The sequence below is a fragment of the Haliaeetus leucocephalus genome, unplaced genomic scaffold (genome assembly GCF_000737465.1).
Source record: "Haliaeetus leucocephalus isolate CR32 unplaced genomic scaffold, Haliaeetus_leucocephalus-4.0 Scaffold224, whole genome shotgun sequence".
Classification (NCBI taxonomy): Eukaryota; Metazoa; Chordata; class Aves; order Accipitriformes; family Accipitridae; genus Haliaeetus; species Haliaeetus leucocephalus.
Window position 1 is genome coordinate 22,244 of NW_010972660.1, and position 14,875 is coordinate 37,118.

General features: G+C 65.3%; 1 protein-coding gene across 1 annotated transcript in view; it reads right to left on the reverse strand.

The window, feature by feature from the left end:
* Nucleotides 1-14,875, reverse strand: part of LOC104831451 (coronin-7-like) — a 40,993-nt gene that overhangs the window by 19,058 nt on the left and 7,060 nt on the right. The window contains exons 7-9 of the mRNA XM_010567039.1: nt 13,795-13,845; nt 4,890-4,976; nt 4,560-4,642 (exon numbers count right to left, since the gene is read on the reverse strand). Of these exons, the coding sequence (XP_010565341.1) occupies nt 4,560-4,642; nt 4,890-4,976; nt 13,795-13,845 (221 nt within the window). The remainder of the gene's footprint in view (nt 1-4,559; nt 4,643-4,889; nt 4,977-13,794; nt 13,846-14,875) is intronic.

A 14,875-nucleotide genomic window follows, 5' to 3' on the forward strand; every position in this document is an offset into this window, starting at 1 on the left:
AGGGAACCACAACGGGAGGAGCCGCTGGCTTCACCAGGGCAAGTCCTGCTGCCCCCAGTGCTGCCCCAGCCCTGCCCGGCGCGGGCAGCATCCTGCCTGCACCCCAACGGCTGCAAGCCTGCAGGTCTCCGGCCTCAAGAGAAACATCCCTGGCCCCGTGGAAACCAAAGTCTGGTCCCCTGGGTCCCCCAGGTCCTCACGGCCAGAGTAGAGCCCCAGGGGGGCAGGCTGCCTCGGTGTTGGGTGCCAGGGGTCCCCATCCCCGCTCCCCTGGGGCGAAGGCAGGCGTGTGCTTGTCCAACGGCCCCACGGACTGCCGCAAAGCATCGGTTGCCAGGAAGAGCTTGTGGAGAGGCAGAAATACCACTGTCTAACTGGAAAGCTGGGGAGGCTGGAGCTGGGGAGCACTGGTTGGCCACGGTGGCGGGAGTGGGCTGAAGCCATGGCCCATCTGGGAGCAATTTCGGCGCTGCGGGTGCTTGCCTTCCCGCCCAAGCAGCCGCGCATGGCACAAGGCTATTTTTACACAGTGTAATTACTGGGGCAGGCGGTGGGGCTGGGCTGCTGCCCCGGCATTAACCCCCCCTTAGTGTGGCTGCCCTGGAGCATCTCACCCCCACAGGGACAGGTCCCACTGGGGTGGCAGCTGATGGGGTGGCCTCTCCCCCCTCCTCCTGTCTGAGATTGGCAGCCAAGTGGGAGTAGCAGGAAAAGCCCCTTCCCCGCTGCTGGCAAGCAGCTGCCAGCCCAGGCATACGTGGCGGGAGGGGACAGGGGGTCTGCAGGGGGACAGGGATGGACCTGTCCTGTTCAGGGCTCTGCCACTGAGACCTGGCTGCTGGGGTGGGTGTTGTCAGAGACCCACAAAACACCCAGCACGACCCAAAAGGGCTAAGTCCTAGGAAAAAGCAGTGCACAGGGTGTCAGGGCCAGGCGGGATGGGAGCAGGCCCGGCCATCAAGGTCCCACTACAGCTGGTGACCAGGGAGAGGTGGCAGGGTGATGGTGGGGGGACGTGCCTCAGTGGGGTCGTGTGCCTTGGTGCACACGAGGGCTGGGGCTGGGAGATGCCGGGGCTGCAAGCCCGGTCCCCAAGAGCCGGCTCAGCTGCAGGCTTTGGCTGGGGCAGGGGCAGCGGGTGGGGACTGAGCATCCCTGCGCAGTGTCCCTGGGGAACTGCCCAGGCCCCTCCATGTCCTGCTCCAGCACTGGAGGAGCCAAACAGCCCCAAATCCCTCCACAAACATCCTGCCGTGCCGGCTCCCCACCACGGGCAGGTCCTGGCTCTGGCACCTCCCAGCTCTGGCGGACTTTGGACCGTGAAGGGCGGTGGGGATGCGGCCGTCCCCATTTCTCAGCCCCCACCACTGTCCTGCCCCGTGGGGAATCTGCCCAATGCCAGCACACGCCATGGGGACACGGCTCCCCGGGACCTTTGCAGACCCGCTCACCTCAGCCCTACCGACCCAGCCGCAGTCCCGAGCCCTGCTTGGCGAGCGAGCACCCTTGGCCTCCCTGGGGACATTTTTGGGACACTGAAAGATGCGGTGACACAAGGGAGCTGCTGTTCTCACTGGCCCAGCACGGTGACGGCACCGGCCCCAGGCAATGCTGTGCCGGCCGCCAGGCGCGCGGCAGTGGGGTCTGGTCACTGACCCCGAGTCGGAGCCGGTAACCCAACCCCACCGGTGCTGGTTACAATTTAGGGCAACAATAACCTATTGAGGCCCCTTCCTGGCTCCTGCCCTGCTGCTCCTCGATCTAATTAAAGGGGGCCGGGGTGGGGGGGGGGAAGACAAAACCCGAGTTGAAGGGAGCGGCGGGTACCCGAAGGCGGCACATTTAGGACCATGGCATGGAGAGGGGCCATGGCCACCTGTCCCTCCCACCACTGGCTCCCTCGGGGGTCTAGGCATTGGGGGGGGAGAGTGTCAGCTCCTGAGCATGGCCTGGCACAGCTGGGGTGCTTTGAAAATGAAGTTTACGCGGTCACAAAGATCTTGCCTGCTCAGGATTTGGCGTGGGGACCCCCAAAACACACTTGCTGATGTGGGGGTGAATGGAGCTGGTGCCCCCCATTCTCTGCCCTCTTCCCCTGCTGGGCAGGGGTGCAGCCACCCCATGGGGTTCAGTGCAGCTGTGGGCATTGGGGTGGGCATGCTGGGGGTGTCCCCCATCTCGGGGCATGCCATGGTCCCCTTTGGGGTGCCACAGGGTGCCCAGGATGCGTGGTACAGGCTCGGTGGGCAAAGGCCCCTGCGGCAGACTGCGGTGGGGATGCCGTGGGGAGGTGGTGGGGACGCAGGCTCCCCTTCCTGCCGGCCTGGCGTCAGTAATGAATGGTATGAGTTTCCTGCCCGCCCACTGATTGCTTCCTCAAAAAGCCTCGATGAGCTGCTGCTGCTGCGCCCGGCTCCCCATGCGCGGCTCATGGCATGGCCGTGCTGCCGGACGGTCCTCAATGAGCCACGCTGGGCACCCACGGCCACGTTGGAGACCCACAACAGGCACCCCAGCCCTACGGCTGCTCGACCATCCCCAGGGTGCTGAACCGCCATCCCTGGAGCAGCAGCATCCCTGCACCGAGCCTGACCCGAGCCTGCAGCTCCTCTCTTCGGGCACTGCCTCCGGGGGGGACCCAGTGACCCCCAAACCCTCCACCCCCTGCCCTAGCCATGGCTCCGGGGCTCCCAAGAATTGCACCCCACCAGCCCCTGACCGGGACAGCTCTGCCGGAGGGAGAGCGGGGCCCCCGCTCGGCACCTCTGCTGGGAGCCAGCCCAAATCCCCCTCCGCCATTTGTCATCTCCCTGAGATTTACAGGCGGGGAGTGGTTGGGGCTGGAAGCGAGGCCGGCCCTGGCGTGGCTGCCTAAAAAAAGCACCTCCCGCTCCTTGGCGGGTACCCGGCACTGCAGGGGGGGTCCCCGCTCGCCCCCGCTACCCCCAGCCCCTCTCCCTATCGCCCCGCCACGCAGCCGCAACCCGGCAGAGCCCCGGCGTGACGTGCAGGCAGCGCCCGCCAGCCGCATTCCTGGAGGCCGATAAACCCGGCAGCCAAAATAACTCCAGCCTGCGCAAAGGGGGCTGAGTGCAGCCTGGTGTCTGCATCCAATTTAGCCGGGCTGGCTCGCCCCGGCCCAGCGCCGGCGGGGAGGCCCACGCGCATGGGGTGCGAGAAGCAGTGGGATTTGGGGTAATTCCCACTGGACTCTCCATTGGCAGCAATAAGGGACCCCAAAGCGTCCCCTTGCAGCACGCTGTGTACCCTCGCCTCCCGCAGGAGTGTTCACTCTGGACACTAATGATGTCTGGTCACCGAGGCTGGATGTGGAAACCCCATGGCTGCCTTTGCCTGTTGTGCCGGCAGAGCTGGGGAGCGGGAGAGCTGCGAGCCGCTCACCCCAGTAGCTTGCAGGAGGGCAAGGGATGCTCCGTCAGCCTCCCTGCCTGCTCCCACCTGGGGCTGCTCCTGCAGCCACCGTGCCAGCACCTTCGCACTGTGCCCTCAGCCGATCCTCTCCCCTCCTGTCAGTCCCAGCTGCCACCAACACCAGCTCAGAGCTGACACCTCGGCGCGGGGGATACCGGCAGGGCGGCCAAGGGCCGGCCCCGCTGTCACGGCTCACTCAGCTCCTTGCCAGAGGCCCTGTATCAGCACCCGGCGGCTGCCGACCACCCAGCCTGCTCTGGCATCCCAGCCCGCCACGGAGCCAGCCTGATGTGCAGCGAGGGTCCCGGCATCCCTGTGCTTTGCCAGCAGCTCTGGGGAGAGCTGGCAGCTTCCAGCACAGCCGGGTAAGGACCTTGCCCCAAAACCCCGTCACCCTGGTGGGATGAAAGTGTTGCCTCCTCCTCCTCTTTCTCCTGTTTCCTTGCCGGCGCCGAGCCAGCTCGCCGGGCGGTGTGGGAGAGGCCAGGCCGGGTCCAACCGGAGTGTTCCTCACCTCAGCGGTGCCCCACAGACAGGAGATGGCTCCATCGCTACTTGACAAGGGGCGCTGACCCCTTACGGCCACAAAAACTCCTCTTCCACTTCCCCAAGGGATGCCCGGTGAGCACGGCTCTGCTGCCGGCCTCACCACGGCTGGCTGGGCAGCCGCCATGGCACCATGGCACAAAGCACCGTGGCCCCACTGTAAGCAGGGGGTCAGGGCCGAGCCGCTCCAGAGCGCAGGCAGTACCAAAGGGATTCGCTTGCCCACAACAACTTGTCGTGCCGCCTCAGTGAAGGCGCCCACCCAGCTAGCAGCCACCTCAGACACTGCTGGTGCTGTCCCCAGCAGTGCCACCACCCACCATAGAGCGCCCGTCCCATCCCAGTGCTGCTGGGGACACCTCTGTGCCAGTCCCAGCACTGCCACTGCCCTCCCATCCCACCCAAATGGTGCCAGGGACGCAGCCATGCTGTCCCCAGCCTTGTCCCAGTGCCAGGAGCTCTCTGCCTCCTCCTGCTCCACCACCGTGCTCCCCATGGGTGTCTGACCATGGCATCCCCGCCGCGCTGCCCCGCATCCCCCCTGCCCGCCCTCCCACCCTGTGGCAAGTCCCCGTCCCTACCCGGGCGAGGTGTCCAGCGCCACGGTGAGCATCGCCCTGCTGAACTGCCGCATGTCCCACAGCTTCACCTCCCGCTCCCGCATCTGCAGGGGCACAGACGTGGCATCAGTGGGCACCGGGGCTGTCCGGCCGGCCCTGCAGCACCATCTCCCTTGCCAGCCAGCTTCCCTCCATCCCCAGCAAGGTCCAGGTCACCTGGCGAGGGGACCTCCTGCTTTCATGGGGGACAGGCCACCCAAAAAGCACCTGGGGCTCCAGCACAGCTGCCGCAGGGAGCAGGGCTGGGACATCCCAGTAGCATCAGAGCCACCTTCCAGGTAAGGACCGTACCTGGCTGAACCCGACGGAGATGAGGCAATCGCTGGAGCCCATCCAGAGCAGCCGGGAATCCTTGTTGTTCTCATGTCCCGGGACACTCTGCAAAGGCACAAGAGACACGGCCGTCAATATCGCCGCCGGCTGCGCTGGGAATGCTGCGTGGGACGCGTGCTTCACCAGCAGTGGCCGTGAACCACTCCGGGGCCAAGCGCATGGAGCCAAGTGCTGGCTCCCGACTCCTCTGAGAGATGCCTGTGGTGACAGTGTAGCGGGGACAGCCTGCAAGCGGTGACAGTCCTGAGCCCCCACCCTGTGCCCGTGCCAGCGTGATTGCTTTGTGGAGCGGCTGGCCTGGCTCCTGGTGAGGAGCGGAGGGTGGCAGCAGCTAACGTGAGTGTGAGGGGGCATGGGATGGCCCCCTGGGGCTCTCCCCACACCCGGCAAGGGGGCTCAGGAGCCAGCATGCCACGAGGAAGCTGCTCCATGCTGGCAGGCACACGAAGAGGCTTGGCCGCGGCCATGGCCACGATGACAGAGGAACTTACTTCCCCAGCTGCATCCCCAGGCTCTCGATCCATGCCGAATCTCAGCTGCAGGAGCTGGGTGCCCCTCGTGTGTCCAGATGCTACCGAAACACAGGGCAAACTGAGCCCAGCCACGCTCCCCACACTGCCCTAAGCCCCTGCAGCCCCGCTCCGCCTCTCCCCTGGGCTCCCTGCAGGCCGGGACCCCCCAGTCCACACCACCGCCTCATCCTGCCCACCGTCTCCAGCCCGGTCCCCCCACTGGCCCCGGTGCCGCTCTGCCGAGGAACGGGTGGGGAATAGTAACCACAGGGCCAGCAGCGGCTGCTTGCCGGCTCCCATGTGGCCCCCAGATGGGTCCTGTGGTTCCCGGCTTCCCAGCGGGAGCCGGCAGCCAGCGCTCACCCCATGGCGCAGGCAGCGCTCGCAGCCCCCTCACTCTCATTTGCAAAGCGCCAAGAAAAGACTGCTAACAATTTCAGAGCTGGCATGGAAAAGCAGAGGGCTCTGCCAGAGCTAAACCCAGCACAGCGCTTCCGGCACATCCGTGCCGGGCAGGGGGGACCCGGCGTGGGGGTGGGGGGGATAGGGTGGGCACAGGAGGGTGCCCAGGCATCCACAGCCACAGGCTGGCATGCACACGTTGACCCCGGTGCTAGAGAAGCCGCATCCCATGAGCTGCGTCCCCCTCGGTGTGAGCACTGCGCACCACCGGCCACGACCGCGCTGTGACTGCCAGCGAGGCTCTGCCACCACGGCAGGCGGGCGAGGGTGTGCAGAGGTGCCGTATCTCCCCCCCCCCACCAAACCAGAGAAGCCCCTTCGGGAGCAGCCTCCTCTGGTCCCGGCCACCAGCCCCAGAGGGATGCCCACTCTCCGGAGAGACCTGCCACCGGGGCGGGAAAAGGCACATGGTGCCAAGCTCATCCTCCCCCTGGCTCCGGCACGCAAGCCTCCTTGCCAGCACAAACACGGCACTCGCCAGCCAGCACGGCTCACTTGGAAGAGGCAGCGCTGGCCAAGCCAAGCCCGGCACTCCCAGCCGCAGGGGCAGGATGTGGGGCAGGAGGGGCCCGTCCCCCCACCTCCAACACGCTGGCACAGGAGCCGGCTCCCGGCTGGGGTGAAGGGCTTAGAGAAGGGAACACGTCCCAGGATCGGTGCCGAGAGAGATGGAAACCCCGGGAGCCGGGGCCAGCCTGCTCGTCGGCCAGGAGAGCACTTCTGCACCTGAGCCGTGTGGCTGTGGCAGCCAAAACTCAACAGCTGGAGATTCAATAGCCAACTGCGCCAGCTCCGCCGGCTCCCGTGCACCGCTGGTCCTCTGGATCATCCAGCACAGAACCCGAGAGACGGTGGTGGGCGGCAGCCCCCCGGGGCGGGCGGCATGGCTGGAAGAGGGCAGGGCGATGTCGCTGCCGCTCACAGCCCATGTTGTGCTGGCTGCGGCACGGGGGCCATGTTTTCTGCATTAGTTCCATCCTGGGTGAGCAGTACGTATGGCAGCAAGTATGCGGGGAGGCTGGGGCGCTCTGCTTTCGGTGGTGGCTCAGACACCTGGCTGTGCAGATGTTGCCAGAGGTGAGCGTGCGGGACCAGATGACAGTCAGTCCCGGGAGGGTCCCTGGGGAACTCCTGCCCTGTGTCCTCTCCCCTGGTGCTGAGGGTTTTCGCAGGGACGGGGCGGTGTGGCCTGGCACCAACAGTGGACACCAGCGTGGTTCGGTCAGCCGAGAGCCCTGGGGTGGCCGTGGGGCTGCTGCAGGTCCCTAGTGCTGGCAGACACCCTGGCACCCAGCCCAGGGTGATGCTGGGATCCCTCTGTGTCCCTGGGGCAGGGGACCAGCTGCAGCCCAAGGGACAGGCATCCCTCCTGAGCTGCTCATCCCCCCTGGCAGGCTGAGAGGAGCCCACCAGCTCCAGGCCGGCACGCAGGGAGCCGAGGAGGCCTTCCAGCTCCCTGGCCACGCCAGCACTGAGGCAGCCCAGCCTCCTCCAACCCATTGTGTGGGTCCAGCCCAGCTGGTTTTAGGCAGCACAGGCTGGGGGGAGCTTGTGCTCCCTTCTCAGAGCCGGATCGGCTGCATGTGAAGGGTTTCCCTGCACTGTCCCTCTCCCCATCTCAACCCATCCCTCCCCGCGCAGGCTGGGGTACAGTGCCGGTACCCACGGCGGGGGTCCCCAGCCCTGCTCCCGGTGCGGCCTTGGAGTCCTCCGCTGCAGGGGGCTGTGGGGGGGCCAGCGCTGGGGAGCACGGCCGGCATGTCGGATGCAGCTGTTGGCAGTGATGCCTCGTTGGGGCCGGGTGAGCTGGTAACAGCTGCCCGCAGGGAGCGACCGCCTTTGGCTCCTCGGCTGCCTGGGAGAGCCTGACACAAAGCAAACACTGCCCCGGCACCAGAGTGATCCCCAGGGTGATCCCTGCCTCTGCGGGAGCAGTTACCCTCAGCTGGGATGCAGGGCAGGGAGAGCTGGAGATGGGGAGCCCAGGGCAGAGACGTGGGGCTGGAGGGGTGGGAGGTAGCTGGGGTGGGGGGTGGGTCACAGCTCTGCCCTTGGAGGAGACCCTGTGGCTGGCAGGGGCCAGAACAGCTCAGCCCTCCCTGCGGCTAGCAGATCATGAGCATGGCTAGCAGACCGCAGGCATCTGTCCCCTGTGGGAAGCAAGCTGCATGGGTGCAGGAGGCACCAGAGTCAGGCTGAGCCTCCCTTTGCCAGTGGGTGCCAGGGCAGGAGGGTTCCCCCAGCCCAGGGCACTGCAGTGGGCTCCAGGGACAGACACCTCCTCCCTGTACTGAAAGGATGGGTCCGTGCATGTGGGGGAAGCCATCGCTCCCCCCAAACCCCACGAGGCAGCGGGGGGCAGGGGGAACGGCTTCCTGGGGAGCCAAGGGGGTTAACCATGGCACTGCATCCTACTCCCGGCACAAGAATGTGAGTGATCTCCCTCCGCTGCCAAATCCTGGTTACTCCAGAGCTGGCCAGGAGAGCAGAGCAGCCTCTCCCAGGCCAGCCCTGCTCCTGGTCTCTGCCCGGAGCTTGGGGAGACCCTGAGCTGCCACCTGCCCCCAGGGGAGCGCAGGGATCCCAGCCACCACACATGGCGGCAGTGATGCTCCGGTAGCCATCACGCTGCCAGCACTGGCCCTTGCCCGGTGTGGGGTGTCTGTGTCATGGTGGGGATGGACTGGGGTGAGTCCCCTCCTGCCCATGCCACCTCCCTGATCCCACTGGCCACGGCAGCATCGCCGTGGTGCCCTGGGGAGCTGGGTACCGTCAGCACCGTGCAGGCTCTGCCTCTCCCACCCCACTGCCAGTACAGCCCTCTGCCTCCATCCAGCCCCTGTCCCGGAGGATGCTGCCAGCCCAGCAATGGCAGGAAGGTGAGCAGGTTCCCACCAGGACAGCCCCTATGGCTGTGGAGGCTCCCACCTTGGCACGGATGCCCAGGCATGGGGCCAGGCTGGGAGCAGGACCTCCCTCCCTGGGCAGCCGAAGGGGGACCTGCTCGCCACGTGGGCTGCGGAGACTGCAGCACCCATCAGCACCCATCCCTCCTCTCCTGCATCTCATTTCTTCTTGCAGCCACCAGCCCCGCAAGCCTTCCTCTGAGGCTGTTATCAAATCCCCAAACCACTTTTGCCCTCTTATGAGCCTGCCAGGAGCCCCAGGTCAGGCAGCAAGCTGGGGGGCTCCCGAAATGCCGTCCCAGAACCCCAGCCCCAGGTAAGCGAAGCGCCCACCTGCGCCCTCGTGCCTGCACCCTGCTGAGCTGCCGAGGCCATCCCCAGCAGGAGGCAAGGGCACCCAGCGAAGGCGAGCCGGTGCCCCCACGTGCCCGCATCCCTCGTGATGTCGCTGGCTCATCCCGAATCCTCCTCAACTTCCCCATGTCTGCCATACCAAGTGGCATTCCTGGGAAGGACAGCCGAGGGGGAAGCAGAGCAGAGGAAATATAAACAGTCCCGTGCAGCTACGCTGGGGAACAGAAGCATGAGAGCGCCGAGCGTGCAGTGCTATAAATAGGCAGCCCACAGCCAGGCCAACTTTTTCAAAGCTTCCCACGGTCTCCTTGGGAATGTGGGATGCTGCGGACCTTCCCCCAGCCTGGAGGAAGCTGCTGTCGAGGCTGGGAGTCAGGTACCCCCGGGGTGACCCCAGCGTGGGATACCGCGCCGATGGGGTTGGGGGGAGGAAGGCTAAAAGTCTCTCTATGTCCTAATGCGCCTTTCCCCAACGAGCAGTCCCCAACCGGTCCTGGGCTGACAGCCGGATCCTGCGCAGAGGTGACACACGGGGCCTGTGGGGTCCTTGCTGTGTGCACAGCCGGGTCACCCCAGCCTGGATCTCTACCTCGCCGCAGCATCGCCCTGCCTCCACGGCCACGCTGCCCGTGGAGACCCTCTCCCTGCCGTACTCTCCCACCATGGCGGGGGCTGATGTGGCCCATGGGATGGTGGCCACGGTTTGGGAGAGAAGCTGGAGTCCCTCTCCCCCCCCTGGGACCATGGGCAGGGATGGGACACCCCCAGCCTCGGGGGGAGAGCACTGTCCTGCCCCGCACTGGGTGTGCTTGGAGGGCTGCGAGCCCCGGGGTGCTCCCAGGCATCGGCATGGCCCACGAGGTGGGGGGAGAAATCCACGGTGGGGACAAACCCACGGGGACACCCTCCCAGCTGTCCCCAGGCGTCCTCAGCCCCGGTCCCACTCATTAAAATGTGAGCAGGAGCGTGCGTTCGTCCTGCGCGCACGGCCGTTCCCTCGCCCCCGGTCCTGCTGAAACGCCGGCAAGGGAAGTTTCTCGTGAGAACGAAGCCGGTTCCTCTCCATCCCACACTGGCCGTGCTCGGCAGTGGCCCCGCAACCCGGCACTGGCGGCGCCTGCCCTGGCCCCGTAATGGGAGCCAGGTGCCGGCCAGATGCATGCAGCCCCTCGCCCAAGCGTGCAGCGTGCGGGGGTGGGATGCGGCCCATCGGCTCCGCACGCCACTGGCCCGGAGCAATGCTGTGTCCGATGGACACGGCTCTGCCACACCAAATTGGGGCACTGGCTTGCATGCCCACATGGCATGGGATGTTCCTCCCCATGTAGCAACTTTCTGCTCCCATGAGCCACCTCCCTTCTTGCCAGCAGCATCTCCAAGTGTTTTTGTTGCACACCCATCAGTCAATATTTTTGAGGATGCACCCCCCAGCAGATGTATTTTGATTGATGTATAAATGATATGCATGTACAGCTGAAGGTCTAATATTTTCCCCTGCACCCCCACAGATTGCTGTGTGCACCCTGCTTTGGAGAATACTGCTTTAGAGGACAGGCAAGACCCCAGCCCACTGTGCGGGCAGGGTGCTGTGCATCCATCTTGCCCCCACTAGCCCCAGGGAGAGGAAGCCTGGGCACCCAGCCCAGGAACTTGCCAGGACCCAGAGGAGAGGATGGCTGGGGGAGCGGGCAAGCAGAGATGCCACCTTAGTACCCCCTGCCATACCCAAATTGCTGCCTTGTACTGGTCCTGGTGACCCACCTGGGGCGTCAGCTGGTGTATGGGCACCCTCCCAGTGCTCCGACCCCCTGCTCAGCGCTGTCCCCTGTCCCTCCACAGCAGTGTCCCCAGCAGGACACGGGAGGGACAGTTTGTGGGGTTTACCCAGGCATTGCAGGGTGGGCGAGGGCAGGAGCAGTGAAGCACTGAGCCCCGGCAGAGCCGAAGCCACGAGGGAGAGGATGTGACTCGCTTCCAGTGAGAGGGTCAAGGCAAGGGGGGTGACCACCAGCACCCGTGGGAGGGGAGGGCAGGCTGTGGCTGGGGCAGCGCAGCCTTGGGAGGGGATAAGGCAGAGGACAGGACTCACGGGACCTCTCCAGAAGGAGAGCAGCACTCGGACCCAGACCCAGCCAGGCAGGGGGAGTGCGCCTGCACGGGGAGGCACAGCAGGACCCACTGCAGCAAAGGGCTGGCCCTGGCATCTCCTCTGCCAGTTTAGGGGCACTGAGGAGGCACGCCGAGCAGCAATGGGGTGCAAGCTCAGCCCTAATGCTCGCAAAGGGGCCACTGCAGTTGCGAGCCCAGACGCAGCAATGAGCGGCTGGGGGTCCAGCAACATGAGGCCATTGCTCTCCCAAGGGAAATGATGGCCTCGGGTACGTACGAGCCACGCTGCAGGGTCAGCCAGACCCTGGCCACGCTGCTCTCGCTGTGTCACACGCTCCTACCCGCTGCCGCAACGTGCTCAAAATAGCTGCCATGGACGTAACCAGGAATGGGGTGGCTCGGGCCCCTGCCGGGGGCACGGCCGCAGGGAGTGGGCAGCCTGCCAGTCACCTTCCTTGCCATCCATCCTTGGTCCCCAGCACCTTGCGTGCTGCATCCACAAGACCTGAGAGCAGCATCGGGCATCACGGCACCATGGCGGCGACCCCTCCTCCCCGAGTCTCTTATTTTAGCTCCTTCTCATCCTTTTCCCCCTGCTCTAAAAAAAGGAACAGTTTAATGAGGCAGGCTCAGCAAATTAAGAAAACCACCCAGAGGAGCAGCCCTCTGCTGAGGCCAGCTTCAGCACCATGTGCTGCAAAGGGACTGGGGTGAGCCAGCGGTGGTGCGGAGCCTGAGCCCTTCGCCTGCTGTGGAGGAAGCCCAGCCCGTGGCGCCGCAGGGGCCAGCCCAGCTGGAAAACCCATCGCACCGCTCACCTCGCTCACTGCTGCAAAAAAACAGGTGACTTCAAAGCTGGGAGCTCGCGAGGTGCTGGCACGGTACGGCGGCCCCAGCATCACCCGGTTTTGTAACCGCGCTGGCCCAGGGGAGAAGGAACCTTTCCAAATAACCCGGCCCTCCAGCAACCGGGGAAAAAAGAAAAAACAAAACACAGGAGTGTTATTCCTCTTGGCTAAGCAAGCCCTGAGCAAACTTCCAGAGGATTTATGGCATTTTAAAGTTTTCCCCTTCAGCACAGTACTTCTCCAAGACTAAACATCTTCATCAATTCTCAGCCGGCTGGGGTTAGGGCTGCGGCACGGCAGCGCTCGGCCGCGGCAGCGAAGGTGCATATTTCTCTTGGCAAACCCCGAGCGCCGGCCCCGGGGCTGGATCAGACGGCAGTGGAGGGAAGTGAGCTGCCTGCTTTGAACAGCCACCATCATTCACACGTTATTTTTAATAGCTCAGCGAGACAGAGTCCACCCTCCCCAGGAGACTTGGCTCAAGCCCATCATGCTCGCAGCTTTGCCGAAACTCCGTTATCCAAGTCGACAGGTCTGGCAGGGGGAGAAGCGGGGGGCAGGCGGGGAGGGGAGCAGCGCCTGGGGCCATCGGTGGATAGGCGCAGGATGAATGTGGGAGCAGAGACTGGCACCTTGCAGCCACACCAAGTGGCACCCAGAGCAGGGGAGCATTGTGGGGGCCACTGTGCTGGGAGCACTTTGCCCTGGCTCACTTGCATGTGGAACCGCTGGGTTTATATTTATATATTGTGTTGTTGTATTTATAAGGCTGCCTGAAGGGTCAGAGCACTACTTGTACCTGCAGAAAGCACCCAGGGCCCTTATGGGAGCTCAGTGCCCAGGCTCTACCCAGGGGCAGCTGGCAGCAGGAGAGTCCTGGTGCAGTGCGATGCTGGAGCACTAGCTCCCTCCAGCTGGTGCCCGGGGTTGCCACCATGCCCAGGCACAGGCACCAGAGGCCATTGGCTTCCCGAGCCCATGGGTACGCATGCGCCAGAGGCGGGAGAGGCGCAAGGAGCGGCAGAGCCCGCTGCAGCCATCTGGCCCTGCTCTCCGCTGCATCCCTCCCCTCCCAAAGGCTTCCAGCCCCTTCTGCAGTGAGGGATGGCGGCCGCTGGCAGCCAGAGCCCCCAAGCCACAGGAAGCCTCTAATAAGAGGCTGTTTAAACTCGACGTCAAGGCTTAAGTCCTCTACTTATTTCCTAATCGCTGTTATTTGCTGAGCTGTGCGGATCCAGCCTCCCAGCCCTCACCCTTGGCAGGTCCTCATCCCCAAGAGCCTTTTGCCCAGCTCCTGCATGGCGGTGCAGAGCCTGGGAGCCCAAAGTCCCGTCACAGCCCTTGTGCCCACGGGGCTTGGGATCGCTGCCTGCAGGGCTCAGGATTGCTGCCCGCAGGCAGACAGCCCCAGCAGCAGCATGCCAGTGCACCAGAGGAGCTCGCTGGCCCTGGTGGGAGGGTAGGGATCCCCTGTGCCCTAACTCCACTGGGGCCGAGGAGGAGGCAGCCCCATTCCCCCTGCCTTCAGCCCCTGCCACTGGCACCTCTCCCAAGCTGTGCCAGGGCTGGGACAGTTTGGGGCACAAAGCCCACCCCACAGCAGGCAGCAGGCACCCCGGTCGGGCAGGGCTGCCTGCACCATGTTGCCCAGCGCACCCGGGAGGGACAGTACCTGGGAGGCAGTCGGGCTGGCTCGGGGGTCAAAGATCCGCAGTTTCTTGTCCTGTAGAGATAAAAAGAAAACAGAGGAGGGTTAAGGACCCCAGGGCCAGCGGGATGTCAGGCTGTATTAGGCAGAAGGCTGAAGCGAGTAGCCCCCCTCCTTCCTGCTCATCACTCTCCTTCCTGCAGTGCCTGTCCTTATGGACGACTTGCACAGCATCCTCCAGGTCCTGCCCCACATCACAGGTAGGGGCACACCTCCAGGACCCCCCACAGCCTCACCAGGACCCCGACACCCTCAAAACTGCTCCCAGAGAAGGGGGGACCCTCCAAAGTAGAGCCAGGGCTGGAGTCCGACCCTTGGATGTCATCCTGCCAGCGCCCCCCAGCATCCTGTGGGCAGGGGAGCGAGACCCCTCCTGCCTGGCACCCCACAGCCAAACAGGGTGCGGGATGCCCTTCCGAAAGGGCTGGCTGGGGTGCAAAGGCAGCAGGGAGACGCCCCGGTGCCAGCCTTGCTGCCGGGGTGCTATTTGGGGCGCGTACACTGTGCCGGCTAGACCCACATGGCATGGCCCTTGGGGGGCCACATGGCACGGCTCGGGGGCTGACCCCCAACCCCAGATGGCATGGCTTGGGGTTTTAGCCTCTGTGCTTAGCCTGCACGCCTGGTATGGGGCTCCAACTGCTCACTTAGCCTGCGCACTCAGTCTGCACGCTTGGCCGGCCTCCACGCTCCATCTTGGGCCCACCTGCTCGCTCAGCCCGCGCGCTTAGCGTCCGCCCTCGGCACAGGGGGGCCGACTGCTCGCTCAGCCCGCAGGCTTGTTCTGCACGCTCAGCCGGGCTCGCACGCTCGATCCCGCTCACCCGGCCTCTATGCACGGCCCGGGGGCCTGGCAGCTCGCTCGGCCTGCACGCTGAGCCTCCGCGCTGGGCCTGCACGCCTCACGCAGAGGGGAGGCTGCTGGCTCAGGCCGCCCGCTCGCTCTGCCCGCACGCTTTAGCAGGGAGGCCCGTCCGCTCGCCCGGCCCGCACACTCCACCCGTGTGCTCAGCCGGCCCACCCGCTCGGCCCACCCGCTCGGCCT